The sequence below is a fragment of the Zonotrichia leucophrys genome, chromosome 17, assembly GCF_028769735.1.
Source record: "Zonotrichia leucophrys gambelii isolate GWCS_2022_RI chromosome 17, RI_Zleu_2.0, whole genome shotgun sequence".
Taxonomy (NCBI): Eukaryota; Metazoa; Chordata; class Aves; order Passeriformes; family Passerellidae; genus Zonotrichia; species Zonotrichia leucophrys.
The window spans coordinates 11,267,044-11,293,531 of record NC_088186.1 but is presented as its reverse complement, the minus strand read 5'-3'; the positions used below and the strand labels follow the sequence as shown (position 1 = coordinate 11,293,531).

The 26,488-nt window shown below is 58.8% G+C and overlaps 1 protein-coding gene across 2 annotated transcripts; it reads right to left on the bottom strand.

Annotated features, from left to right (window-relative positions):
• Positions 1-1,832: 1,832 nt before the first annotated feature.
• NPDC1 (neural proliferation, differentiation and control 1) lies at positions 1,833-24,253 on the bottom strand. 2 transcript variants are annotated; one of them, XM_064727747.1, is made up of 9 exons: positions 24,074-24,253; positions 11,486-11,629; positions 6,274-6,381; positions 5,974-6,147; positions 5,792-5,858; positions 4,760-4,844; positions 4,530-4,609; positions 4,333-4,429; positions 1,833-3,381 (listed from the first exon to the last, which is right to left on the bottom strand). In XM_064727747.1, exons 1-9 carry the CDS (start codon positions 24,165-24,167, stop codon positions 3,304-3,306), a joined length of 927 nt encoding a protein of 308 aa, XP_064583817.1. In that variant the 5' UTR covers positions 24,168-24,253; the 3' UTR covers positions 1,833-3,303. The 2 variants fall into 2 exon arrangements, with proteins under 2 accessions (XP_064583817.1, XP_064583818.1); XM_064727748.1 differs by lacking the exon at positions 11,486-11,629.
• Between the last annotated feature and the right edge of the window lie 2,235 nt (positions 24,254-26,488).

Genomic DNA, 26,488 nt, shown 5'->3' with positions numbered 1-26,488 from the left:
CTCAAACGCATTCCTTGTCCTTTCATATACAGACAGAGGGGAAGGGAGACGTTGACTTTGAACCGGCCCCTTTGTAGGCACGGGGGCCCATTGTGGCAGTGATGGTTTTAGCTGGGGGATGTGGAAGGAGTCAGTGGGGTTTCTCAGTGTGTGCCCCCCCCCATACATTTCAATGATTTTGGGTGATTGGGGGGGGGGGCGTGTGAAGTTATTGTGTAGAGTCTTCGAGCACCAGTGACCACATCTCTTCTGCCTGCTCCAGAGGAGACGGATAGATGCATCCTTCCATCAGCCCATATCTGGAACCTGCTAGTGTTCCAGGCTTAGCCTGGCTCTGTCTAAGGCAGCCAGGGATCAGTGGGATCCCGCTAAGAAAATGAGAGCAGAAAGAAATGCATCTGCTTTACTGGCTCGCTGAGATGGCAGCAGGCTGGAGTGGGCTGAGATGTACATCTGCCCATCCTTCCTCTGCTGACTGTGCTGGTGTGGCTCCAGCTGCTTGGGATTTTAAGAGAGTGGATGAGTATGTGTGATGTTTTATTCATGGTCAGGCCACCCTTTTCTGTGGCAGGTGATGGAAGGGCCATTGGGAGGGTTGTGCTGGATACCCCTGAGTGCCCACCGAAGGGGGGCTGCAGTCCTTCATGTGGTAGGTCAGGGTCTTGTGGTGAGGGGGGGGCCACTCCAGGACCATCTAAGGAGGGCTGGACAGGGGGTTCATCTCCAGAAACCCCATGCCTGGAGGAACGCCGATCTGGTCCCTGTCAGCACAGCTTGCTGGGCTGCAGCTGGCCTAGGAGGACAGTACGGAGTCAGGGCTTCCAAACCTGGCCCTGGGGAAAATCACAGCTGGTGTTTTGGTCCAGTTCTGTCCCCTTACTATGAAAGCCCTGGGCTATAATGTGAATGTTGCCCACACCATCACAGTGCCTGAACATACCAGTGAGTTCGCCCTGTTGTGTTACAGCTGAGGGAAGTGAGGTGGGGGCGGAAGGCCTTGGGTGTCTGCATCAGGGGCCCTTGGTCCTGGACAAATGACTCTTCCATGCCTGGATGTGTGGTAGGGACAGGGATTCCCAGGGCACACAGGGCTCCTGTGGCCTCCATGCCTGGAGCAAGGGGGTCTTCCCAGCAGAACAGTCAAATTTTACTGTAAGCTAGAGCTTCCCAAAATGTCTGGATGTGCTCCAAGAGAGATTGCCGGGTTGTGGGAACAAAGGAAGGACAAATTTGGGGACCTCGGCAGAGAGGAGTGGGTTTTAGGCTGGGTTTTCCCAGTACTGAGCCTTGGGGGCATCTCGGGTTATTTGGGGTGTGCATTGCCCAGGGGGGCAGCTGGAGACTCCCATGAGAGGAGCATCCTGGGTGGGTGCTTTGGCGGTGAGTCAGCACCCACCTCCGGCTGCTGAAACCTGGAGAGATGGTATCAGCTTGATGGGGGGCTGGCGTGATCAAAGGAACCGGGCTGCACACAATGCGGGGACTCGATAGCCCTTATCTGTCATCCCCGAGGTGCTAAGGGCCCCGGGGGCAAGGGGCGGAGGGGGCGGCTGGTGGGTGCTGCAGGGCTGGGTGCGGGGGCTCCCACCGACCTTTCCCTGCTGAAACCTGGCAAATACTGAGAGACAAGAAAATTATCCCCGGCTCTTTCTGTGCCTAGGAAAACCCTTGGGAAGGATTTGAACACTACTCCAGCTGCAGAAGCAGAATGGCTGCTCACTGTTCCCTAGGGAAGGTTTGGGGACCACAGCATCCCCCCTTCTTGTCCCCTTGTCCCACCCCACTGTCGGGAGGAGCCTCCCAAGCCTCGGGCCCCACACCACACACTCGCATGGGTCTCAAACATGGTCGTTTAATAAAATCTCCTTTTAAAAGAACTACAATTCATACAACAACGAGAGGTGTGGGAAGAGTGGCAGCAGCCCAGGGGAGGGGGAGCGCAGACATGGGGACAGAATCTGTGCCGTGATGGCCTCTGTCAGCCACCCTGCCAGGGACAGGGACAGGGACGGTCCCATGCCACCACCACTCACCAGCACAGCTCTGCCACTGCTGCCTGCCCTGCCCATGCCTGCCTGAGTGTGCAATGGCTCCGGTGAGCATACACGGTGACCTGTGCCTGTGACAGTCCACAACAGGGCCTGGACATGAAGCCACGCCTGTGCAAAGTAACCCAAACCCTGTTCTGGGCCTTCCACTGGAGGGGTTCATGGCCTACGCACCTGGGAGGGTTGGAGGAGCAGCACTGGGCTCCAAGCAAGAACATGTTGGTGAGGCTGGATGTGGGCAACATAGGGGTGCAGGGAGTGCCTGGGGCTCAAGAGGTGCCTGGGATGGAGCAGCGGAGACTGTCACCTGCCACAGAGGGATGCTCAGAGAATGCACAGTGTCAGGCTCCACAGGTATGCTGCCCGGGCATGGGCTCTGTGGGGTTTGAAACAGCACAGCAAAGCCCCCATGCCTTGGCTAGCCCTCTCAAGCCACCCCAGCTCCCTCCAGTCCTATTCCTTCCTCCCCCACAGCCAAATAAGCTTAAAAACAAAACCTTGAACACTTTTTCTGAGCTTTTACCCCGCTGAGGCCTGGAGTAAGAGAGAGCCCATCCTCTGCCCGCACAGACTGATGGCTCCCAGGCCTCAGTGGCACTGGGACTGTCCTGAAGCCCAGCACTCTTACTGGGGTCAGAGCACAGGGCAGCATCTGAAGGAGCAGCCTGGGGACTGATGCCAGTGCCTGCTTGAGCTGCTCCTGCCGTTGGCTCCTGGAGCTCTATCCTGCTGCCAGGAGCTGCCCAGGCAGGGCTGGAGGAGAATGGGCACTGAAGCCCTCAGTGATGCCAGCTGCTCCAGGAAAAGGCTCCATCCGTGGCAGAGGTGCTCTGAGCAGGCCGGCAGCCCTGATGCCAGGCATGAGCGTGCCCAGCCCTCCTGGCCCTCTTCTGCTTTCTGACCTTCTCTCTGGCTCCTTCCCAGCTGCTATGCATCAGCCTAACTTCAGCTAGGGCAGCAGCCCCCTCCTCAGAGCCAACTACAAAGGGACAGCACCGCAGCCCCCCCTTCCCCCACCAATTTCTGTACCAAAGCAGCCGCCCCCCTGCGCCCGCGAGAGCTGTGAGCAAACGGCAATGCAGGGACGCGATCACAGCAGCAAAGAGGACAAGGACGCTGGAAACGGGGGCGATCCCCCCCCATAGCTGTTAGTGGGTGTTTATTGGGCAGGCGTCGAACAGTCTGGCAGCGTCCCTCGGCCCAGCTGCGGGCGCTCCCCGGCTCGGCCGCCCCACTGGGCGCAGGACACGGGGCGTTACTGCTGCGGCTTGGGGCTGCAGGGGTGCAGGGACGAGTCGTCAAACAGCGGGTTTCTCACTTCCATTTCTCCAGTCTGCCGCGGTGGCGGGAGAGGGATGGCGGAAAGAAAAGGTGGGAGGTCAGAAAGCAGGTTGGGATTCAGCTGCCCCAGCCCAAGGGGTTTGGGTCTGATCCCCAGACCGGCAGGGAGGAGGGAGGAGGGGAAGGGGGCTACCAAGTGGGCTGCAATGGATGACAAACACCAGGACTTCCGTCACCCTGGAAAGGTGCTGCCTCCCTGGCAGGAGGGAATGAGGTGGGGTTATGTGTGAAACCCAAGGTTTTGGGTGGGATGGGACCCCACAGTTAGGCTGGGGACCCCAGGACAGCAGTCCCAGCCCTGCTGGCAGGAACAGTTTCTTGATCCGACTGGGGACCCCAGGATGGGCTCCACAGCACGGCTGGCAGGAATGGGATGCCCTGTCCAGACTGCCTGCCTGCGATCAAGTGCCCTTTAATGGGCCTGTAAAGACCCACTGATGACCCTCGATCTGGGCCCTGATGGCCGGCGCTCCGCAGCTATTACCATGTAAAAGGCTCCTCTTCGTCCCTTTGTGCTCTTTGTAGCCAGGGCTGTTATGCCCGTCCCCAGAGTCCCCTCCTCGCCAAGAACACCCTCTGGCTGTCAGAGGTCTCATGTCTGCTCCAGGCCTTGGGAGGGCACAAGGACAAGTCCCCCCAGCCCCGTGCCTAGGGTGACCATGCCCCTGTCGCCAGAGGGACTGTGGGTCAGGTGGGCCAAGGGCCGCTCCAGTCATCTGCTCCCAAGGAAATCCTTGTGCCAGGACATGCATTCCTGCCCACTGGAGAGCTTCAGTGGGAGCTGGCCAGGAACATGGGGGCAACAGAGGGGCAGAGGTTGGACCACCTCTAAGTTTGATGAAGAACATGTGGAAAAGGCTCCTCACACTGAAGTGCACGTCCCAGGCACTTACTGGACACCCCCACAGGCACAGGGACCCCTGGCTCTCCTGCACCCACATACCGGAGCCAGCCCAGGGCATTCATACACGGTGAAGTCTCCATCCTCATTCTCCTCATCAGATGATGCTGAGTCCGGCAGCTTGGGCTCCTCTTTATGCCTGGGGGGAAGAAGATGTAGAGAGGAGGTGAAACCCAGCGGGACGATGAGGACCATCCCAGTTAATGGCAGGACACGTTGTCTGCTACCAGGCTGCTTACTTCTCCAGGGAGAGCATCTGCTGCTTTTGGTGCTGGTAGTGGTACATTTGGGCACTCTGAGCCAGCGTCTTATCCCCAGGCTGTGGAGAGAGCAGGAACAGCTGTGGAGACTGGGCTGTGGAGGGCCCCAGGCTGGCTGCTGGAGGGCCTCCACCGTGTGGGAATCCCTCCAGCAGAGCACTGAGGCCCGTGTGCCAAACACCTCACAGGGAGGGACGTGGGCACCTTACCGAGATCTTGTCATAGGGCAGGGGGCTGGCTACTCGCTGGGCTGAGTAGTCTGCTTTCTGTGCCAGCCTGACCTCCTTCTGCAGCCTGCCAGGAAAGGGCATTGGAATCAGGGAATCACAAAGCTTGGAAAAGTTTTCTAAGATCAAGCCCAACCATCAACCCAGCGCTGCCGAAGCCCACAACTAAACCACATCCCCAGGTGCCACACCCACATGTTTTTTGAACACTTTCAGGGATGGTAACTCCACCACCTCCCTGGGCAGCCCTTCGTAAAGCCTAATGCCCGACCACCCTTTACATGAATCTTCCCTAATATCCAACCAAATCTCCCCTGAGACAGCTTGAGGCCATTTCCTCTCATCCTGTCCCTTGTTCCCCGGGAGCAGAGCTGACCATCCCTCGGCTGCCCCCTCCTGTCAGGGAGTTGTTCAGAGCATGACTGTCCCCCTGAGCCTGCCTTTCTCCAGGCTGAGCCCTCCCAGCTCACTCAGCTGCTCCTCATAAGACTTGTGCTCCAGACCCTTCGCCAGCTCCATTCCCTTCTCTGGACATGCTCCTGCCCTGCAATGTCTTTCCTGCCATGAGGGGCCCAAAACTGAACCCAGGATTTGAGGTGCCTCACCAGTGCCCTCTGTAGGCACAATGACTTCTCTAGTTCATCCTAGAGGATGTGGGGAGCCATAGGAGCAGACAACTCCATTGAGGAGCCAGTGACCCCTGGAGGGTCAGCCCTGTTCCCTGTGATGGCAGCTGCGACAGGCATAACCACCTCTATCCCACGGGGCCTGGGCACAAGGCACCAACGTGCTGGCAGTGTCAGCACCCAGTGCCACAGCGATGCCCACACCAGGTGCCATCTGCTCCCAGGAGCCTGCATCTGGCACGGAGGTGTCTCCCTACTGTCCTCCTGCCCCAGCCCGCTGATGCTGCGCCTTGGCAGGACTACTGCCCCTCTTCCAAGCCTGGGCAGCATGGGAATACACTGCCCTGGGCACAGGGTCACTGAGGGACTGGCCAGAGCCCCAGCTCACCTGTACCAGCAGATGGCTGCCACGATCAGCGCTGAGATCCCAGCCACCGTGCACACCACGATCAGCCCTGCCAGGCGGAGAGGACAGCAAGGGACAGCAGGTGAGCTGGCAGCACGGTGACACCAGCCCATGCTTCCCTGATGAGGATGTGAAACCTCTTCCTCTGAGTGCCAGGGTCTCACCGAGCACCATGTTGTCATTTTCAGGGATGGGGGACGCCTCCACCGGGTACTTCTGGACGGTGGCAGTGGTGGGGAGGGTGGTGGCTGCCATGGTGCCGGCGGGACCCTGCTGCAGACGCCCCTCTCTCAGCCCACTGGCCACACGCTGTCTGCCACTGTTGGGCACCAGAGTGGCTGCAGGAGAAGACAGAGCAGTGGTGACTGGTGCCCAGGCAGCACCAGAAGGCAAACCTGCCTGGGGTGCAGGGTCTGGCTGCCAAGAGGTCCCTGGCACCACCAGGAACAGAGAGGAACACTTACTCCTAGGTCTGCCATCCTGTAGTGGGTGGTGGCGAGGAGCCTCCTGCCTGGCCAGCACATCCGCAAGAAAATCAATTTCTGCCTCCAAGCTGGGAATAGAGGTCCGTCCTATGGGAGAACAGGTGTGAGATGGGCACTGTGGGGTGCAGGTGTGTGCCCACCCCCAGGGCGAGACCAATACCCCAAGAAGGGGCTCCTGTCCCAGCTTCAGCAAACACAGGAGCTCTGTCTGAGGCCCCTCAGATGCAGCTCTCTGAAAGCTGGGCCCCAGGGCCCACAACATGTCCTTGCTGCGTTCACTGGGATTTTCACCCCCCAAATGCTGGAGCATCAGGAGCAACAGCATCTGCCTTCATGCCAGAGGCAGCAGGTCCTGCAGACTCTGTGAGAGAGGGCAGGGTGCCAGCACCTAATGTGCAGGACCTGCCCCTGGGGTTACACAGCAGCTCCGAGGAAGGAAGGATGGGAGCTGGACCAGGACAGATACTCCCCATCTGCCCTGCTGCCTCAGGGGTGAGGGGCAGCTTCAGCACAGTTACAGTCAGGGGACACCCCAAACACTGGTTTTCACCTCAAAAATAGACCAGGGTCCTTTATAGAGCAGAGTGGCTGGAGCCACCCCAGAGTAGAGCTCAGCTTGGTTGTTCAGCAGAGCATGGGAGTCCTTGCTCCAGTAGAGAGGTTGGCTCTTGCCCAGCGCCTGGTGGGATGCAGCTCCTCTGGGAGCCTCATGCAGCAAGGGATGTACCCCCAGGGGCTGGCCCCAGCAGCATCTCACAGGTGGCTGTCCAAGCCCACGTTCCAGCACAGTGCCCACCAGGGACATCTGCTCTTCAGGGGTCTCTTGCAGCATTAGGCACAGGCAGGACCCCACTCTGGCCTGAGGTGACAGCATTGCAGCAAGAGTGGAGTCGCTCTTCTCAGGCTCATCAAGCAGAGTCCAGCTCTGACACTCACCACTGCTTTAAACAGGATTAAACTCAAACATCAAAGGCAGTAGACATCCCTGTCCCCATCTCAATCCTCATCCTACCCCTGCTTCCTTTGCCCATATTCAGACTGTCCCCTTAGAGAAGCCCTGGGGCCTAAATCCAGACACACTAAGGCAAGGTGGTACTGGCACATAATTCAAGGTCATAAGAATTACATCTCTGGAATCTGTCCTCACATCCAGTGTTTGGAAATAAACCCTGATTCCCTCTGGAGCCGTGCACAACCACCACCTTGCTGCCCCATGACTCAGAACCACATGAGCCAAAAAACAATTTAAAAGGGGGACACTCTTGCTTTAAACAAAAGCACTAAGAGTCACTGTCCCTACATCCTCCATGCCCTGCTGTCCCCACATCCTCCATGCCCTGCTGTCCCTAAACTGCCCCCAGCCTCCTACCCTTAGCTAGATCCCTGGGTTTCCCTGGTTCTTTGCACCGTGTTATTTGCATCCCAGAGCAGTGCCATGGCCAAGTAGTGCCAGGTTGGGGCTGTGCCCGTGATGTGCCCAATAGGTGAGTGCCATGGTGACAAGGTGCTAGCACAGGGCCAACGTCTCCCAACGGGCAAGGGAGTTGCATGGGACCCAGTGTGACAGCCCTGCACCTTAGGGGGGCATCCTGGTGCCCAGGACTGGCATAGCCCTGTGCCAGGGGACACCCTAATGCCTGCGATGGGGACATTTGGCTCTAGCTCACCTCTGCACTCTGGGAAAAGTCTGTCTCCATAGGGGACAACCCTGTCCATCCCATGTATGCCACCACCAGGCCGTGCTGGTGTTGGATGTGATGTGACTGGAAAAAGGAAAATAAAGTTGAAAAACAGCCAGAGCAGCTGCAAAGTTCCTCAGTCTCCCACCCTGTGGGGGTGTGTCAAGTGGCACATTGGAAACTGAGGCAGTGGTATGGGGTCCTGGCATTGCTGCAGGGCCTGGGTTGTGCCACTTACCTGCACTAACCAGCTTTATCATCACATTCTCTTCAAGCGGCTAAAAGCTGCCTGCCTCCCATTCTGTGTGGCAGCTAAATCTCCCCCAGTGATGCCACAGTTTCCACCAGGCATTTGAGGGCACTGAGGGCTGGGTCCTGCCAGGCACTGTGGGTGTGTGAGACGCTGCCCTGAGCTGCTCCAGGGAACAGGGGGCCGAGGAGAGCCCCAGCTCCTGCCCCAGGAGGAGGAGCAGAGATGCAGGGGAGGAACAGAGTCCAGGGAGGGTACACAGGGCATAGACAGGACAGGGCACACAGGCCATGCTCAGGGGCACTCAGGGGAGCAGGCAGGGCTTGTGCAGGGTGTGGGTGCCCCCTCATGGTAGCTGCCACCAGTGCTGCAGCAGGATGTCATGGCCAGGCTGGCACACAGCCCCCCAGTCCCTCTGCTCTGCCCCTGGCGCTCCTCAGGGCTCAACCTTGGGACACACACCTACCCTGACAGTTTGGGGAAACAGAGACCAAGAAGAGACACATGAGGCTTCTGCCCTGGGATGAGGAAACCTGTAACTGACAGTGTCTACACGAGGGCACAAAATTCTTATACATCCACTAATTGCTATAGTCCTGCCCAGGATGGCTGCTGTCCTCTTTGATGCTGGTGGCACAGCAAGCAGGGAAGGATGAACATCCATGTCTGTGAGCTGAGGCCCCTTTTCCCAAAGTGCTTCCTGCAGCCCAGTGGGGCTCCATGCTGGTCAAGCAGAAGAGGGGTAAGACCAACTATCACAAAGCACATCACTCCAACCCATCACAGCACAGACACGTGCAGCACCATGGAGTGCATGGGATTTTGGGGAGCTCAGAGCCCTGTGCAAGACAGCAGCAGCCAAGTGCAGACAGCCACCTGTGGGATGCAGTGTACCCAGATTCCATCCATCCCATCTCATCTCTGTGCCAGGTATGCCAAGAGCCCTACACATAATGGCAGGAACACTCACATGCCCCCCTGAGACCCCAAATGGTGCGTTTCACCTCAAGAAGCTGCTTTTGGGAGAGGTTCCCTGGCTCCTGCCAGAAGCAGTGGGGATGGCACAGCAGCAGGATCCCAGGATTGGTGTCACCAGCAGTCACAAGTGGCTCAAGGATGTGTAACCCTTTAAAGGGTCTGCCTACATAGCAAAAGGGCTGCATGGGTATCCCCTCCAAAGACTTAGGCATCCTTGGGCTACAGTGGCCCTCTGTTTGCCTTGCATCTCCCCCTAAATGCAGCTACCACAACCCCTCTTCATCCTCACGTCCCTCTCCAGTGCTGCTACCAGGTAAAGGTACAGGCAGGATGAGAAAGAAAGCCCCCATGGCAAAATAAATGGTGCTTCCCTGCCAAGAGGAGCTGGGCATCCTCAGAATGCTAAAACAAAGGATTTGGGAGGAGATCCCCTTTTTTTATTTAACACAGTCCCCACACTTTAGCTGCCACAAGCTAGCAGCATTGCTTGGGACAACAGGATAGGACTGGGAGAGACTTTGGTGTCACCATCCTGCCATGGTGGGTCCTTAGAGGATGGTACCATGGTCCTGCATCTCTCTGCATAAGGATGCAACTGTGGGCACATCCTTCAGAAAGGAGCTGGGTTGCTATGGAGATGCCGGCGCATGTGCAGCCCTTGCGAGAGGGGAATTTGCTCTCAAGACTCCACATTAAAAAATGAACTATAAACAACTGCTAAAGCCATTCAGTGCCAGTGAATGAAGAACCTGTGGCAGGGGCACTGACTGCTGTCAAACACCAAATCTAGACCCCATTCCTGCACCAGCCCCTCTTATCCCCCCAGCCATCCCTCTCATTTCAGCCAAAGGGTCTTGCTTTGGGGGTCTCCCCTCTGATTTACAGGGTAATTCTCCTGCTAGGAGGAATGGCACTGAAGGCATGCTGGGTTCTGACATCCTCCGTGTGCCCACCTGGGCTGAGCCATGGATGAAGGATATCTCCAACTGCTCCCCAACAGGACCCTGAACATGCTCAACAACACAAAGTAATCCCCTAAAACTCAGAGGATCTCTCCATGTCTGCATGGAGTTCAGATGCAGGGGAACCTGCTTCCCTGGTTCAATGACCAGTGCTTGTCCATCCTGCATGCTTTTAGAAGCTCCCCAGGAGTTGGGAACCCCTTAACAGGAGACTTTTGGGGGCAGCGGGAGTGAAGAGCAGGTGGAGAACGGTGGGCTGGGGGAGATACCAATAGGTTCTGCACCAGGAGGTGACTCAGAGGTGCTCCAGAGTATCTTGCATCCAGGCAGTCCCCAGCAGAACCTGCCAGGAACAGCCTGAGGGTGTGGCCAGTCCTGGCCTCTTCCCCAGCCACAGAGGCCACTCCACTTTATAGCAATAAATAATTGTGTAGAGCCATAATTATGGTCTTAACTTACCTGTGAGGTGAGCTCATGATAAGGGGGCACAGAAGTAACTCTGCCACAGCTTTCCAAGCTGCATGAAGAGTTGACTGTCACACTAAAATATGCCTATGCCTGGCCCCCAGCACTGTCTTTGCAGCTGAAGCAGGGGCACAGGTGCCACAGCCGCACTGGGAGCACCCTTCAAGCACTGCAGTAGCAGTGGGATGGCTGACCACAGGCTGCTGCACCCAGGCTGCCACAGCATCTCAGATCCCTCGGGGACGGAGCCAGGAATGACACCCCGCACAGCCTCGGTGGCCTGTGCAGCCAGGGACTGGTGCTCCCAGTCACAGCTGACTCCAGCCCTCCCAGCATGGATGCTGGGCATCACCCAAGGAGGAAACAGCAGTCCTGAACCACCGACCAATCTCGAACCAAAGGGAATCGGGCACTGAAATCCCACTGGCACCCTGGGATGGGTGAGGCCATGGGCAGCACAAGTCACTGCTCTGTGTGCTGAAGACGGCTCCCCTGCTTCTGCAAAGCCTGAAGCCTGGAAGAGCCAGGCAGACCGTGAATATCCTGGAGATCCCCAGAAGCTGCCTGTCCTACTCCTGTCCTTGGAGGTCCCCACAGTGCTGACAGGGCCAATCACCAGAGCAGGATGCACGTAGAGCAGCACGGGTTTGCCACCCCAAAACCACCCCCACAGCTGAGGTGAGTGGGGTGAGAGGGAGAAGAGCAGCTGTCCCCACAGAGATACAGCTGCCATGGAAAGAAGGAAGAGCATGGGGTGCTGCTGGGCTGGGGGGCTGTCCTGAGGCACAGAACCTTCCAGAGCTGCAGAGGGGCAGGGTAGGTGTGCAGGCACAGGGGTGGAGGGTGGGTGCACCTACCACTGGGTGAGAGCTGCCTCTGGACACAGCGCCCGTGGTCATCCTCCTGGAAGGGGGGCAGGCAGGGCCCACAGGCTCCCGAGCCCGGCGGGCAGAACTCCCGGCGCTGCAGGGCACAGTCCAGGCTCCGGGGACACGACGCTGCTGTGGGGACAGGACAAAACAGCTCAGGAGCGGGAGAGGGGTCAAACACACCCCCAGGTCTGTTCACAGCTTTTTGGAGGGGGACCCAGCTGCCCCGGGCTGCCCATGGCTGCCCTGCTGCAGTTCCCAGCTATCAATGGGCTTCACCACAGCTGCCCCAAGACCCCAGCTTGTCTCCATAAGGCCATTACCACCTGGAATTAACCACGAGCTTAATTACCGAGGAGTCGGACTCGATGATCTTCATGGGTCCCTTCCAACTTGAGGTAGTCTGTGACTCCATGACATGCACAAGGCAGTTGCAGTGATGAGCATACAATGCCCATATCCCCCAAGGGTCCCCAGCCCCAGGGTGCCACCATCCTGTGGGACACATGAGGGAGTGCTGCAGCACCAGGATCTCCTGCTGCTGCCTGCCCTGCATGGGGAGATGAAATCCAACCAGCACAGACTGATGCTGGTGTGGTGACTGTTAAATCAAAAGTCACAAACTCCCCCAAAGCCTCAGCAGGATGTGACAATGCTGTGACTTAGGCTCCCATCCCTTCAGGATTCCCTGCAGGAAGCAGTGGGAGCCAGCCCTCCCCGGCACTGAACTGCACCCCAAACCTCGCTCACAGTTTCATGGGGCATCTCACGCCACTCCCTGGGTACAGGCATGAGTCCCCCAGGTCCAGCCTCACGCACCCAATGTGCCATGGCAGTGCCATCGTGGCTGGGTCTTCATCCCAGGAAGTGGACCTCTCTGGGCACAAGGTCCCCATGTCCTACACAAAGCCGAGTCCTGGGCCAGGTGATGGTGGCAAACCACATGCAGAGCTGGAGACAGACAGGAACTGTGACACAAGGGGCCAGCACTCAGGTACCGCCTCAGGTACCCTCAGAGCCCGGCAGGGGGCTCTTTGGGGCGCAACAGGGTCCCAGCTTTGATGGTGACACTGCTGGTCCTGCTGCAGCTTGGAGCATCTTTCCCTCAAAAGTGGTGGCACTGTGGAATCAGGTGCCCTTCAGTCCACCCAGCACTCAGGCTGGGCACAACTAACTGCGTGGGAGGAAGAGCTGGATAGGGCCACAGCTGGATGGGGTTGCACAGCTGGCTGAGGGTGTGGCACACAGCTGCCCTATCTGCCCCTCACCTTGTCCCTCACCACACCGGCAGCATTCCCGCAGGCAGCAGCAGGCAGGGAGCAGCACTGTGGGGCTGCACTGGGAGCAGGGCCAGGCTGGCAATGAATCACAGCAGGAACAGGCTCCCAGTACCTGCCCACGCACCCCGAGCAGTCCCTGGCAACCCTCACTGCCCACACTGACACCAGCAACACACCGGCCACCTGCCTGTCCCTGTCCCTGTCCCTGCGCCCAGGGACGGCAACACCCAGCCCAGCCCTGGCACACTCCAGCACTGATGGGGCAGCACCAAGCACACGGCTTAGAGCCCTAAACAGGATAGAGCCGGCAGAAGATGAATCATGAAAGCATAACAGTTCTGCTCCCCCAGCAAGGGTGCAGGAAAGATATCACCCCAAAGCCACACAAGTGGAATATGCAACCCCCTGCTTTTGCATGGCCATATTTCACCATCAAACTGCTCCCTGGAGGGTGCAGCTGCTACTAAGAACCTCCAGCCTGTGCCCAGGCAACTCTCCACTCCACTCCATGAGGAAGTCATCACCTTCCTCACCTCGGCTGCCACTGGCAAGGGTGCACCAACTGCAATTTCAGCGCTGGCTGACCCCCACACCAGGCACAGCTGCCTGGAGGGCGTGGAGAGGGTGGGGGAAAGTGTCCACTGTGCCCATGGGAGCTGGGTTTTTTGCTGGACTCTTTGTTCCCTGGGGATAGTGTGGGGCTTGGCCATGTGGCTGGGGGGGCAATTAGTGCTTAATGGGCAAATAATCAGATGTCTCAGCACAGAAATTGGACTTGGCTCCTGGCTTCACCTCCCCAGGGTTACTCTCAAGGCCACTCTGTTTAAAAAACAGGGCAGGAGGAGGTCGTGGCACTGTGTAGCCTTAGGCTGGGGACATGTCACAGCCCCATGGGGCAGTGGGGAACACACCTGTAGGGGCCCCTGTCTGTGCCACAGGCTCATGGAAACACTTCCTCCCAAACCAGGTGCTGCCAGAAGCTGATCACTGGCGGAGGAAATGACCCCAGTGTGGGTCACCCCACAGAGCCAGACACCGACAAGAGCCTCAGAGCCACCTTGTGAGGAGTGGTGGGTGCAGAGCCCCGAGCCAGAGTCCAGCAACTGGGTACATAAAGCCCAGGCTGGATCCAGTGAAGGCTGTTATCTCTGTTTGAGGAATGAGTTGTGCTTGCCCAGCTGTCACTGGCTGCAATTCATGTGTCACCAGCCAGTGACTGGTGAGCTGGCATTACTGTGTGAGCACGCTGTGGATTGAGGGGGCCCACAGGGGCTTTACTCCCTGAGCCCACCTCAAAGCCCAGCAGTGAGAATCCTTTGCTGGTGGGAGTGGGCACCTCAGTGCCATGCTAGGTGATGGGGACTGAGTGCTCTGTGTGCCACCACCCCGGTGCCACATGGGCACATCCAGCCCTGACCACTGCCACCCTGTGGGGCTGTCAAACTACACTGCCCCAATGCTGCTCCACCCTTGCACACTCACACATTCCTGTGGCTGGTGCCACCTGTCCAGTGCTTGAGCAGGCACACCTTGGGTTCCCCAACACTTTGGCCATGGGTCCCCCCCTCCTGAGCACTCGCCTTGAGGCAGAGTACTTGGGCTGGCACAGTATGTGGGTCCCAACTCCACCCAGCTGTGGCCATGTCACCACCATGCCACCCACCTGGTAACAGTGCCAGGATGCCTGCTCCAGCTCCCAGTCTTGGCTCTGCAGCTGCCGGGCTGCTGCTGAATCTGAGGAGTTTGGGATCCCCCCACCCCAATCACGGTCCCTGCTTAGCACCAGTGCAGCCCAGCATGGCCTGGCCACAAGTGGGATGGGCAGAGGGACCCAAGCTGGGGTGCAGCTGGGGTCCTGTGAGGACCCTAGCCCTGAATGGTCCTGCCAGCAGGACAGTACAGACCAGAGGAGCAAGCAATGAATGATATGGAATGTGCAGCCAGCACCAGACACAGCCCAGCCAGGATGCTGCTGTCCAGATGTGCCAGGGGTGTTCACAGGAGGGGGATGCTCCAATTGCTGATATTGCCCTGCCATGGTGCTCAACTCCTGTGCAGGTGGGCAGGGAGCCCAGAACAGCACAACTGGGGTAACCCCTTTAACCGAACTCAAGCTTGGGCTGAGCTGCTGGTGCTGGAGGAGCTGAGTGACTCCCTGCAGGCAGGACCCCAGCCCAAGGCCGGCGGGTGCACGGGACACAGCAGCTGGCACAGACACGGCAGGTAGGCATCAGCTGGGGACACATGTAAGCAGGAACAGACCTGTGCCCAGGAGGAAACACGGTCATGTGAGCAGCAAGGCCTCTGGATGTGTTATCCATGGGGGAAAGCTGAGCACAAAGCTCCATCCCCAAGGACTCACCCTGGGGAGAGCTGTGCCAGGCATCCAGGGTGGCACTCAGCAGAGTGCTTGTGACAGGGGGTGCCCAGGCAGGGCATAGAGCCACCGGCAGTCTCAGACTGGATGGAGCAGCTCTTCCATACTCATGCCAAAACATACAGGTGAAAAAGAAACAAAAATAAACCCAAGGAGGACATTTGTGTGGCCACGGAGGCAGGGACTGCCCCCGCTGCGTCATTGCTGCAGATAGAGAGATAAAAGTGAACGTAAGAGGATAATTAATTAGCACCGAGCACTGCTGTGAATGTTTAAGGTCCTGGCAACGCCAACGCCCAGCCTCCCTCTCAGCTGCCAGCCCCGGTGCCAACAGTGGGAGCTGGCAGAGTCCACTGGGCCTGGGCTGAGCCCACAGGGCTCTGGCTGCACAGCCACGTGGGCACAGAGCAGCCTGCCCAGGACCACTGGGTCTGGCCCCTCTGTGGCAGCAGGACAGGGCCCCTGGTGGGACATGGGCAAATGAGGGGGGATATCGGGGTGTCTGGGGAACAGGGTGCCAGTCTCACTCCCACGTTGGGCCCCTGCATGCCGGCTGAGGCTGAGGCAAGACCACAACAAGGCCATGACAGAAGCCCAGCAGCGGCAGCAGCCCCCGCAGGGCCTGCAGTGGTGTGGGCTCTGCCAGCTCCACTCCAAGGTCATTCCTTCTCCTCTTCTTCCTCATCCTCCTCCAGACAGATAATGTGGGAGCTGCTGAGGGCCCTGCCTGCAGCCTGCCCTCCCAGTACTTCCACTGCCAGCTGGCACTGGCCGTGGCTCCCTCCCAGCTCTGCAAAGTGCTCCTGGCTCTGAAGGAGGACTCTGGAGCAGGCCCAGGGCAGGGTGGCGGGCAGGCAGGCTGGCATGATGCCCCCATCAGACCTCAGCCCCCGAGGTCTCACTTCCCCCTGTCCAGAGCCTCCCCGGGCAGGGGCAGTGCTGCTGTTCAGCAGCAGGCAGGAGCAGGGCTTGCTGAGGTACCCCAGCACCTCACCTGCCCTGCCCCACGCCCAGGGATGTGGCTCCTGAAGTGAGTCAGCGGCACTGACTGCCAGCAGCTGCAGTAGCAACGCCAGACTGGATGCTGTACACAGCAGCCACGGGTGACACACACCAAGCAGAGGTGACACACACCAGTCACAGGTGACACACGGAGCGACTGCAGGGTGGACACTCCGCTGGTGGCCGCAGCTTGGTGGGCTTCCTGACCCAGCTGCATCCACCTGCCCTGCTGTCTCTTGCACTAGGAAGCAGGTGGATGAGGACTTGCTGAAGCCCTGGAGCAATGCCCACTCCTGGGCACAGCTGGCATCACTGCTGGGGCAGTCCCTGTGCCACTGCCAGCAGCTGCTCATGTCACTGCCGTACTCCTGCCCCCGAAAATGCAGCAGCTAAGCCCCCTCTCCCCCAGAGACGGCGGAGCAGCGCTGACCCCGCAAACCAGGACTGGGGGGATGCCGGTCACATCGCGTCACCACTGGGGACAGAGCATGTGGCACCAGTCTGACCCCATATCCTGCAGCAGCACCGCTGTGTGCTGGTCCACCAGTAAGGGAGCAGCTGGAAATGCTTCTTTGTGCTTCAGCAGATTTGGTCAGGCAAATGCAACATGTCACCAGCTCCCACCCCTGAAGCCACCAGGGCTTGTGTCCTGACTCCCAGCTTTGGCTGGTGGGTGCTGAGGTCTGGCCCAGCTGGCAGAGATGATCTCCAGCACAGTTTCTGGCATGGCCAAGAAACAGTGCCAGCAGCCTTGTGCCACAAACTGGGGACAGGGAACACCTGTAGGGAACCCCTGGGAGCATTCCCCATGCCTGCACAGCAAACGTCTCTACTGCACCCTGCTCCCACCAAGGGGACAGTCCCACTGATGGGACAGTGCCACTAGACACAGCCCCACCCAGGAACAATGGAAAAAAGCCTCATCCTCACCACTCCCCCCCCTCCCACCTCCCACCCCCATCCTCACCCAGCTGCTCCTGCTTTGGGGCCACCAACCCAGAGCCCTGGGCTGGGCAGCACAGGCAGTGTCATGGGCACCCATGCTGCAGCCCTGAGTCCATCATGATGGGCTTCCAGAGCCTTGTCCTGCTCCATGCTCAATGCCAAGGGGGAAAGGGAGGGCCAGGAGGAGCTGAGCCAGGTTCCTGCAGAGGTGGGGAGATGCCAAGCCCTCGGCATCTCCAAACACATTGCCTCCCAAACATCAGTGTTCCCCCAGAGTCTGTCTCTGCTCTAGAGGAGACCCCATCTACAAGCACCCCAAAATCCCAAGTTGCTCCTGTGATTCCAGGCTGGGGAAGAACCAGGCAATCTCCAGCAGGCTGAGGGAATGGAAATTTGTGCCATCACTACTAAAAGCCCTTAACTAGGCCAGAAACATCCCTGTTCCCTGCCCTGGCCGCCTGCTGGATTGGTAGGGCTGTAGGAACAGGAGACAGCACCAGGATGGTTGGAAACTGCTCCAGCAAACCACAAATCCAGACCCCAGCAGAGACGGGGCAGAGCCAGAAAGTAGAAGAGAACATTGCTCTCCTTGCCTGTGGCTGGTGTGGAACGCATCAAGCCAGTGAGGGGCATCTCAGCCTCAAGAACCTCGAATGCTGACAGCCCCAAATGCAGCCCTGCAGAGCTGCCACACCCAGGATGGGCACCACTGCATCCCACCAGTGTCCCTGCTGTGCCAGGGGGTCTCCAGCCACAAGGGGCTTCAGATATTCAGGAAGAGAAGAAACAATAAAAAAATCCAAAAGCAAACCAGGTGCCATACACCCTTTCCCCAGGCCTACCCACCCCAACCTGCTGCTGGCTTTGCTCCGCTCCATGCACACCCACCTGTGCTGGGGACACCAGGCTGCCACCAATGTGCCACCTCATCCCCGTGCATCTGGCTGCTCTTTGCAGTCTGAACCACCCACTTTGAGACTTGTTTATCAGGTTTTTCTCAAGTAAATACCAATGAACTTTGCACATGCACTGAGCCTGCTGGGGCTGGGGTTGGGTTCTTTAATTCCCTTCGTATTGGGCAAGCTTTGCATCACATCAGAAGTGAAGCAGGTGGTGACCAGGGCTGGGGTGCACAGCAGGCACCACCTGAAGCACTGAGCAGTCTGGAAGGAAGGGAGTGGGGTCCAGCTCCCTCCTAAGGGCATTCCTGGGCACTGACCCAGCAGCAGGAGGGCACCCCACGGGTACACACTTGCCCACTGAGCCACAGCAGAGCCACAGCCCTGGGTTAACTCTCTCTACTCTCACTACTGGGCTGGAAATATCCATCCGCAGCAGCAGCACCACTGCACCTGCCAGGGCCAAGATGCTCTTTAGCAAAGCCAAAGCATTCCACACCACCACCAGAGACATCTTGTAGCCCTTGGGAAAGAGGCACGAGCAAAATTTTGCTGATGCCTCCAGCAGCTCAGAGGTGGCATTGTTCAAGGTGGGGATTCTGTCTGTCTGTCCAGCTCCCTTTGTCTAGTCATTGCCTGGCACCAGCCCTGGTACTCCCACCAGCCCGCGACCCTGAAACAGATGCCTGGGGACATAGCTCCTCACCCATGAGTGCTGGAGCAGTAGGGGCTAACCTTTACAGCTGTTGGAATAGTCTTTAGAAGAAGCATCTTTGGAACAACAGCCTTTGGAACAAGGGCTATCAGGGGACTCCTGGTGGGCACCCTCCATGCTGGTGGACATGCAAGAGCAGAGGCAGGCAGAAATGCTGCAGCACCCACTCTGCTGTGGCTGCACCCACAGCTATGCCTGCACTGATTCAGCCACCACCAGTGATAAAGACCTGCAGGCCATTGTGCCCCATGGAGCAGAACCCAGAAACTGAGAGGCCCCATCAACACAGAAACTGGGTGTTCATGGGATGCACAGCTGCATCCTAGGGGTGCTGGTGCATGCAGCACCCGAGGGCTCTTGATAAAGGGCTGCAGATGGTGCCAAAAGTGCTGGACCTAGAGATTTTGGGGTATATGCTGCATAGGAAGAGTCAGCTCAGGGAAACCCTCTCCTTCCTAGCCAGGAATGATTGCTGCAGGATGGGTCACATTACAGCAGCTCACCAGGCTGCCCTCTCTTCTGATTTAGGGCCCTCTCACTCCCTCTGACAAGTGCAAGATGATGAAGTCCCAAGGCACAGCAGCTCCTTGCTCACAAGAGCAGCCATGGGTGCTATGGGTGCACTGGAGACCCGCACCTTCCACACCTCCTGTCTCCACCCCCACCACAGTCTCCTTTCTGTAGGAAGGGAACTGAGGCCAGGAGCCCAGGGAACCCCTGTATCCTGATGAGTCAGGGTCCCTGACAGCACTCTACTGACATGTCACCCACCTAGTGCCATGAGTTCCCACCCAAACAGGGAATACCTCTCAAAAGCTTTGCCATCCTCTATCTGTGCAGGAAGTAGCCCAGCGTGTGCCACAGTGTGCATGGGTTAACGGGGCGGCTGCAGCCCACGGTGCTCCAGGGCTCAATAAGGCAGGACCAGGACCTGCTCTGGCTGCGTTTCCTTCCACCAATTCAAATCTCACTCCAGGCACTTAACGGACAGTTTCTTCCTGTTGCAATTCTCGTTAGCTCACCAAGTGGCTAATTACAGGCCTGCAGCTGCCATTTGGAGCAGCAGCAGTGCTGGGTTATGCCGAGGCACAGGAGGGAGATACCTCAGTGCTGGCAGTGGCATTGGGGCCAGCCCCAAGGGTTTAGGGACCAGCCGGCCCAGGGGAGCCATTACTCCCCTCGAGGACCAGACCCAGAGCTCTTGGTGGGGCCCCAGCACCAGGGCACAGTGTTTATGGATTTAATGCACGGGTGGAACTGATGGCAGCTTCTGCACCCTGTGCCAGGGACCCAGCACCTTGCACATGGGGAGAGGCCATCCCATCAGCCCTCTTGTCCCTGGGCACCAAACCACCCATCCTGTTCACAACATGCCCATCGCTCTTGTCCGCAGCAGCCCCCATTAACTCTCTCCTTCCAGAGTCCCCACTGTGCTGTCACTGCTCCTGTCTCCAGCATGGCCACACCTCTCCTGTCCTCAGCAAACTGTGAATCCCGTGACCCCTTCTGTTCCCCCTGCCACACTGTCACCCCTGATAGCCCCCATCACTCCTCTAGTCTCCAGCATCTACCACCAAGCTCGGTGTCCCCAGTGCCCTGCCCAGGCTGTCACCCCCTGAGGCTGTGCCCCCCCGGAAGCAGCCGGCAGGGCTAAGCCGATTACCTCCCTTAATACCCCCATGGCCCAGAAGAGACAGTTCTGGCAAACATTGATGCACCTTCCCTGAGCTGCAGGGAGACTCAGGCTCTCTGGGAACTGAGGGATCCCTGGGGTGGGGGAACAGTCTCCAGAGCTGCCAGGAAACTGCAGATCCAAAGGACGGGACCCCGCACAGTGCAAGCAGGCCCCTGGCTCCAGAATCCCAGTCTCCCCACCCGGAGCTCCAGCTCTCCATGCATCGGCCTCCCCAGGGTATTGCTGGGGTGCACATGGATTTGTGAGTCTCCACAAAGCTACAGCAAAAGGGATGAGGGATTTTCACCCTATCTCTTCCATAAACTCTTCCTTGATGCTGATTCTGTAATTGGAATTATCAGACATCTTTCCACCCATTTCCCCCCTCAGGCCTGCAGACAGAGCCCTGCTCATGTCCCTGGCATGGATACCAGCTCCTTGGAGCCCTGTGGGATGCCTGTGGTGCACATCCCAGCTCCTCCACACCTCACGCCCACATGGGCTCCTTTCCCACAGGAAGAACCAGCTGAGCACAAGTAACCCCAGATAACAAGGTGGAGACATTATTTCCAAGAATAAAACCACATGGGCAGCACCCTAGCTGCTGCCTGGAGAAACACCTGGTGTGTACCAGTGCGGCAGAGGATCCCCACCACGGGAGGCTTGAAGGAATGGGGTGACTGGATGGGATCACTGCCCACCACCACTCCCAAGGGGGACCCAGACAACCTTTCCTGTGCTTCAAGAAAAAACTGGGGCTGCTACCTGCAGACCAACCCAGAAAATGCTGCAGGGCTGAGATCACCCCCTTCATTTGGCAAGGCAGCCAGGCCCCTGCAAGCACCACAGGTGCAGCACCAGTCCCAATGTCTTGCTCCCAAGAGTGGCTTGGAGCTGCAGCAGCTTCAGGGGTCAGCATGGGGATCCCTGGGGCTACTGCACCCACTGAGTCCCAATCCTGCTCCCAGTGCAGCAATGGACAAGCAGGCAAGGAGGAAAAGCTAAGAGATGGACAGTCCCACCACAGGCTGAGCCTGGGAACTTCCTAGGGGATGGCTCCTGCCTAGCCATGCCCAGCTGGGAAGTTTGAGCAGTACCTGCACCACTGCAGAGCAGGGGCAGCCAGTATCAACAGCAGCATCTGTGCTCCCACCCACGTCCCTGCAGAGCAGCATGAGGAGGAGCAGCAGTGCAGAGCCAGCAGGTCAAACGTGGCCAAATGGGTCACTTGGACTGGAAAAAAACCTCAGATTTTGCTGAGCATCTTCTCCAGATGTCTGGGATGTGAACTGATGGCTGCAGCAGCGGGGTTCAGGATTATTAAAAAAATGGGATTCTAGCCTGTCATCCCCTTTGGAAAACTGGGGGTTTTTTTGTTTACAATAATAACAATGATAATAATAGATGAAATTTGGCAACTTAGTTACTCAAGGAGCGGGGAGAAATATGGCTGTCACTCATGTTCCAGGAAATGAAGCCAGAAAACGAAGCAAGGCAGGCCCTCTGCCCAAAGCCTGGTGTGATGCCTAGAGACACGTGGGAGAAAAAAGCCCAGCGGAGGAGTAGCAAGCAAACCTAAACCACCTGCAGCACCACCAAAGCACTGCTGCCCTTCCTCCAGCTTGGACCAGGCTCTCAGCAAGATGAGGGTGTTACTGAGCCATGTGCAGCTGCATCCCGGGAGATGGCATCTGCTGCAGGGGCTCTGGGTCGCAGTGCCAGCCAAGGAAAGTGAGGAGGAGGAGGAGATGCCAACCCCCTGAACCTTTCTGAAGAAGCTTTGATGGAGCTGCAGAGGCAGGAGGACATGGGTATGGTGGTGCAGGACCTTCTCCCTGGATCCCTCCTTGCCAGGAGCCAGTTTTACCAGCATACCACAGAACAGAAGCTGCTCCTGGGCTTGCCACCTCCACCTCGCAGTCACCCCCAGAGAAAGCCAAGCTTGGCCCCATCTGCTCAGAAAGGCAATTATAAAGTGAGAAGAAACAGCCAATGCTTCCTGTGCCCCACTGCACTCACAGAAAGGTGGTGGGGTTGGGACAGAGACTCCTTTGCCTGCCCAGCACCCTAGGGACATTTTCTTCCGCCATCCCCAGGAGAAACCTACCTGGAGCCCCCCACTGCCACCTGCCATACAACCTCAAACTCCTGGCAATGGCATGCTGCTGTCGGGAACAGTGCAAAGACACCATCACGAGCTTCTCTCAGGGGAAAGAGGCTGAGCTGAAAATCCAATCCCACATCTGCCAAGAGCATGCAATATCCCAGCACTGGAACAGGCTGCTGATGTGGCGCCAGGCCCCTCATGCTCACCTCATCTCCAGCATCTTCCTAGTGCTGGGAAGGGAGGGGAAGAAAAGAGGAAATTGTCACCACTCCCTGACAGCTCCTGGGCACAGCCACTCCAGCAGCCCCTCAAGTGACCCAGCCCAACCAGCACTGCCAGGCCAGATGATCCCTCACTAACCCCTAAATTCAGGAGGGGCAGAGATTATGCTGGATCACTGGTGGCTCATCCGAGCCCGGATCTCCTTCCTCTCATCTCAGCCTGTGTTAGCAACACCTCTGGCTGGGCCCCCCCAGCCTTGGCTCGTGGGAAGAGGGGGAGCGCAGGAGCATCCCCACCTCTGCCTCCAACCCTCCGACGTGGAAACACAGACGCTTTGATATTGCAGCTTCCCGCCGCCCCTCAAAAGCACGGAGAGGCCATCCGGCCCCGGTGACAGCAGGCTGCCCTCCCGGCGTCAGCCGGCCCGGCGTCCGCCCTGCCGGGAGCCCGACAAGGGAAACAATATCGGATTCGCAAACAATGCTGGGAGCCAGGAGGCCCTTGCCGGCTCCTGCGCCAGCCAGGCGGAAAGCACCTGCCCGAGACAGGCCGTACCCGGGCAGGAACACGGCACCTCCCAGGGCGGGCAGCCACAGCCTTCCCCGCAGGCAGCAGCGGGGCCTGGGGCCGCCCGAGGCCGTGGGGCCGCTGTTTGTGCCCAGCACAGCTCTGCGCACCCCAGCAGCGGGCACGGCGCAAGGGGACACGGAGCACGTCCGGTGCCACACGCCCCAGGGGGGGAAATGTCCTAACCCAGACCCCGAACCTCAAGCAAATTAAACCTGAACGCCCCGAAACAACCCTTCGGCAGACAGCAGGGCAGCTTAGGGCGGTGCTGCACGGGAAGGCGCCAAGGCCACCCATTCCTTCTGCCACGGCGGAGAGCAGAAATGTCACCGTCACCGGTGTACCGGGGCGGTGCTGAGGCCGCTCCCGGGGCAATGAGGCAGCTGGGCAAACAGGGCTCCCTCCAGCGCAGCCCCGGAGGCTCCCCGGGATGGCTCGGTCACTGCAGCGCCCTTATTTTTTTCTTTGTGTTTTTTGATGCTGTTTTAATTTTTTTCCCCTGTCGGCAGCAGCGGGCAGGAGAGTGACGGGGAGGCGCTGCCCGTCCCCGGGGAGCGCTGCGGGGTGGGAGAAACCCCCGTGGGGCTTTGTGACGGGGGCATCTCCTGTCTTGCTCCACCCAAGAACACGAACACCCACGGATGCTGATCCCTGGTGGGGATGGAGATAATGAGGGAGAAGAGGGGGAGCAACCGCACCAGGGTTCGTCGTAGGAGAGGACACGAGCATATGCGGGGGAAGGGAGAGGACACGGCGACGGGAGCGGGGGGAACGAGGAGGTACTCACCGGCACGGGCGAGGCGCAGACGGAAGGATCCGAGGGCGGTGAGCAGCAGCAGCAGCGCTCCGCGGCGGGCGGCAGCGCCCCGGGCCGCCACCATCGTCCACGTCCACGTCCACGGACACGGACACGGACACGGGCACGGGCACGGGGCCGCGGCGGCTGCGGGCGGCGGGGCGGGGCCAGGCGGAGGGCGGGGCTCCAGCGCGTTTAGGCTCCACCCCCGCCGCCAAGGCCCGGCCCCGCAGCCCCCGCGGGAGCGCTCGGGCCTCAGCGGGCCGGCGGCTCCCCCAGTGCCGCGGAGCCCGGCCCAGGGCCCAGGGCGGCTCCAGAGAGCTGGACAGGGATCTTGGACAGGGGTCTGGAGTGACAGAACAAGGGGGAACGGCTTCCCACTGCCAGAGGGCAGGGTTACATGGGATATTGGGCAGAAGTTTTTCCTTATGAGAGGGGAAAGGCCCTGGCAGAGGATGCCCAAAGAAGCTGCGGCTGTCCCATCCCTGGAAATGTTCAAAGCCAGGTTGGACAGGGCTCTGAGCAAGTGGCAGGTGTCTCTGCCATGATAGAGGTGTTGGACTATATGACCTTGAAAGTTCCCTTCCTCCCCAGTGCAGTCTGTAATGCTGTGTTGGGATCTGGTTATTCCCCCAGTCCCACATGAATGGCATACTCTGGGAGTGATGAGCTGGGCAATGTCATCTGTCAGTCCTGGCTGCTGGGGTAATGTTTAGGCTGATGGCTGGAGGTATCTCATCCCTGCCTGCTCTGCAGCTGTGGCACCTGGCTTTGAGTGCTGGGTTTGTCAGACCTCACCTGCTGTTGGCTTTGGATAGAGGAGTACACTGCAAAGCACCCCTTCCCTTCCCAGTGACAGCCACATTCCTGGGTCACTCCCTTGCAAAACCTCTTTCCATATCCTGGATTAGTCTCATATCTCTAGGATTTGCTTTTCAACCCCTATGTCCCCTTCAAGTACAAATGTCCCATCTGGCTGCAGGACAGTGGATGCCTGGTGGTGATGTGCCTCCACAGCCACAAGGTGCAGAGATGCCACATGGACACCCCAGTCACACCAACAGCCATGTCCAACAGGGATGCCAGGTTGTCCCTGTTTGCTGCAGAGCTCCCAGGCCACCCAAGGTTTTCCCCCATGGAGTCAGGGGATGCTCTCCAAAATCCTGGCATCCAGTCTCTGGCCCCATGCTCTGGGCACAGACCTGAGGCCTTGGCACAGACACAAATGACATGGTGCTGAATGGGACCTGCTGTCTGGGATCCTGCTGGCCAGCATGTGCTGCCTGATTCTCAGTGCAGAGATTGCCATGGCTGTGCCCTGCTGCCTGGCTGGGTTCAGCCCAAGAGATTGCCATGGCTGTGCCCTGCTGCCTGGCTGGGCTCAGTGTAGGGATTGCCGTGGCTGTGCCCTGCTGCCTGATTCTCAGTGTAGGGATTGCCATGGCTGTGCCCTGGCTGGGCTCAGCCCAGGGATTGCCATGGCTGTGCCCTGCTGCCTGGCTGGGCTCAGCCCAGGCATTGCTGTGGCTGTGCCCTGCTGCCTGGCTAGGCTCAGTGTAGGGATTGCCGTGACTGTGCCCTGCTGCCTGATTCTCAGTGTAGGGATTGCCATGGCTGTGCCCTGCTGCCTGGCTGGGTTCAGCCCAAGAGATTGCCATGGCTGTGCCCTGCTGCCCGGCTGGGCTAAGCCCAGGGATTGCCATGGCTGTGCCCTGGCTGGGCTCAGTGTAGGGATTGCCATGGCTGTGCCCTGCTGCCTGATTCTCAGTGTAGGGATTGCCATGGCTGTGCCCTGGCTGGGCTCAGTGTAGGGATTGCCATGGCTGTGCCCTGCTGCCTGATTCTCAGTGTAGGGATTGCCGTGGCTGTGCCCTGCTGCCCGGCTGGGCTAAGCCCAGGGATTGCCATGGCTGTGCCCTGGCTGGGCTCAGTGTAGGGATTGCCATGGCTGTGCCCTGCTGCCTGATTCTCAGTGTAGGGATTGCCATGGCTGTGCCCTGGCTGGGCTCAGCCCAGGGATTGCCATGGCTGTGCCCTGCTGCCTGATTCTCAGTGTAGGGATTGCCATGGCTGTGCCCTGCTGCCCGGCTGGGCTAAGCCCAGGGATTGCCATGGCTGTGCCCTGGCTGGGCTCAGTGTAGGGATTGCCATGGCTGTGCCCTGCTGCCTGATTCTCAGTGTAGGGATTGCCATGGCTGTGCCCTGGCTGGGCTCAGTGTAGGGATTGCCATGGCTGTGCCCTGCTGCCTGATTCTCAGTGTAGGGATTGCCATGGCTGTGCCCTGGCTGGGCTCAGCCCAGGGATTGCCATGGCTGTGCCCTGCTGCCTGATTCTCAGTGTAGGGATTGCCGTGGCTGTGCCCTGCTGCCTGGCTGGGCTCAGCCCCAGTCGACGCGCTCACAGTG

Bases quoted from the DNA above. Each gene is read 5' to 3' on its own strand.
- NPDC1 (XM_064727747.1), bottom strand. From the start codon at position 24,167: ATGGTGGCGGCCCGGGGCGCTGCCGCCCGCCGCGGAGCGCTGCTGCTG. The intron at 6,382-11,485 runs GTAGGTGCACCC...GTTCTCCCATAG, and splicing joins GAGGCAGCTCTCACCCAGTG to GACGGACCTCTATTCCCAGC. The intron at 4,845-5,791 runs GTGAGCTGGGGC...CTTTCCTGGCAG, and splicing joins GCAGCCATCTGCTGGTACAG to GCTGCAGAAGGAGGTCAGGC.